This window comes from Trachymyrmex cornetzi, unplaced genomic scaffold (genome assembly GCF_001594075.2).
Source record: "Trachymyrmex cornetzi isolate Tcor2-1 unplaced genomic scaffold, Tcor1.1 scaffold23, whole genome shotgun sequence".
NCBI lineage: Eukaryota > Metazoa > Arthropoda > Insecta > Hymenoptera > Formicidae > Trachymyrmex > Trachymyrmex cornetzi.
The window spans coordinates 2424011-2426184 of NW_017296956.1; the positions used below are offsets into that span (position 1 = coordinate 2424011).

The window sequence follows — 2174 nt, forward strand, 5'->3', positions numbered from 1 at the left end:
CCGACCAACGTGACCGCGTTGCGCGCCGCTCGGCTCAAACCGCGTGACGTGAACGTCACAGACCGTATCCAGGAACGAACAGCGGATTCCGAAACGTGCAATCAATAACGATTGTGATAAAATCACGGGATTTCGCAAAACGTAACGAATCCAACGAAGATCTGCGCGGAATTGATAGTAAAAATTGTCCTCGAAAAGTAAAGAGAGTGACGGAGGATCCTGAGAGTTCTGCGACACCGCGAAGAATGCAAAGTTTGATTTTGGGTACAGAGAACATTTCGCAGTACTAAAATCGATCAAAGTGGACTTTGTGCCTGGTGTCACGAAGACGCAGCTCTTCGATCGACGCAATTTACTCGAGCTCAACGTTCGTTGTCCGCCTCTTATCTCCGGTCCATCGCTTCGCCGGTCGAACGTCGAAAGAAACTGCGGAAGAGAACTGATCATATTAGCGTGTATTACCGCCTTGTGCAACCGGATACACACGCATCGCCCCGCGTCATCGGCTCCCGTCGAAATAGAAAAACACCGCGATTATTTGCCTATCAGCAATTCCGTAATTTGATCGTGAGAAGCATCGCTTCTCGAGGAAAAACCTAAGAGAATAACATCCGCGGATAAATATATTCGCGCCTCACGAAACGGGCGCGTGGAAAAGGCGATAAAAAGAAACACCTTTTTCTTCTCGCGGAAAGAATTCGTATACACTGGAAAGAAAATCTCGTTGCATTAATTGGAATTCTGGTAGATTCAACTAAAAAGGTACAAATCAAACATTGATAATTTAAGTCTGTCCAACATTCTAGTCGAGATAACCCGAAGTTCAATTACGGTACCAGAATTTTGCTTCATACGATCGGAATTTGTTTTGTACCTCTTGTTGGTACAACCAGAACAATTTTCTCAATGTGGTGACGTCTGCGTATTCACCAAATAAACGAATTCCATTGTCATTCAAATAATTCATAAGCAACGTCGGGTTTCCTCGCGATAACTGAGCAACGTGAGCTCCCCGGGACGCCTGGCGTCGCCCCGCCATTTTTCTCCGGATATTTAGCGGAAGTGGCCAATCTGGTCGCAACTCCGACGCACTTGCTGATGCGATCGCTCAACACGTGACCTCCACGGCACGTGACGTAACGACGACAGGCGTCGCGACGCGTCTCGAGCGATCCGTCGAGGGACCATGCGGAGGCATCGTTTCGATTAACGCATTCAAGAGTCATCGAGAAGATTAAGAGGAGCGATGATTATCGGCAGCTGAACCGCTGATAGAAAATCGCGCGGAAGCTGATCGTGTGCAAGGATCTACGGGGGGGGAGGGGGTTATTATGTTAGCAACGGGATTATGTTTTCTGCTGAAGGTGCTGGTGCTGGCAGGAGCGGTCATCGCGCTCCTGCCGGAGGATCTGGAGGATCGCGCCATTCCGGTCAGCCTTCAGGAGGAGTGCGCTTCCAAATGTCCAGACTTAGACCTCACGCAGGTAAGAAATCTCCCTGTGATAAGAAGGGATTGATATTGAAGTAAATTGACACAGTCTAACCAAACAGTTGACATCTTTGTAATCGAAAAATGTTGAAAGGTTTTACGTGTCGAGGGAAAGAATAATGTTTAGGAAGAGCATTATCTCCCCCTGAGGAATGTTAAATATCTTTCGATATGGTATCCTTAATTTTCTTGTTCGATTCCGTTTACTCCTATGTAAAATGTTGAGGAAACAATGTTACAAATTGCGACTCAATGCGGAATATATATACCTTTGCTGAGATAAGAAATGAGACGATACCTTTTTGCGCAAGTAAAATGAGAACTGATAACAGGCAGCAATTTTGGAAACGAGGTGACAGTTTATTTATTCGACTCCAGTATGCAGTGTACATCGAAAATAATGGATAGCCTATAATTTGCAAAATTGTACAATTATGAGCTGATTACGATGTTTTTAATCTACGGAATTTTTCGTCGCGTTCATCAATGTTGTTTACGTATACCTTTAACCACATCGTACTGTCTTATTGTAAAAACGCGCGTTAGATTTCTTGAGACACAATTTTGTTGATTCAGACAGATATTAATCCAACATTATAAGTACAAAACGCGCTAAATATAACTGACTAATTATATTACTTAAAAAAATATTTTAAATATTATACATATATATATATGCTTATAT

The 2174-nt window shown here is 43.7% G+C and overlaps 1 protein-coding gene across 4 annotated transcripts in view; it reads left to right on the plus strand.

Moving 5' to 3' along the window:
* The window catches only part of sev (receptor protein-tyrosine kinase sevenless), a 40910-nt gene continuing 38736 nt past the window's right edge, over window positions 1-2174 (plus strand). For all 4 annotated transcript variants that reach the window (XM_018506969.1, XM_018506971.1, XM_018506970.1 and 1 more), the window contains exon 1: window positions 1-1484. In XM_018506969.1, coding sequence (XP_018362471.1) covers window positions 1332-1484 — 153 coding nt within the window. In that variant the 5' untranslated portion in view covers window positions 1-1331. The remainder of the gene's footprint in view (window positions 1485-2174) is intronic.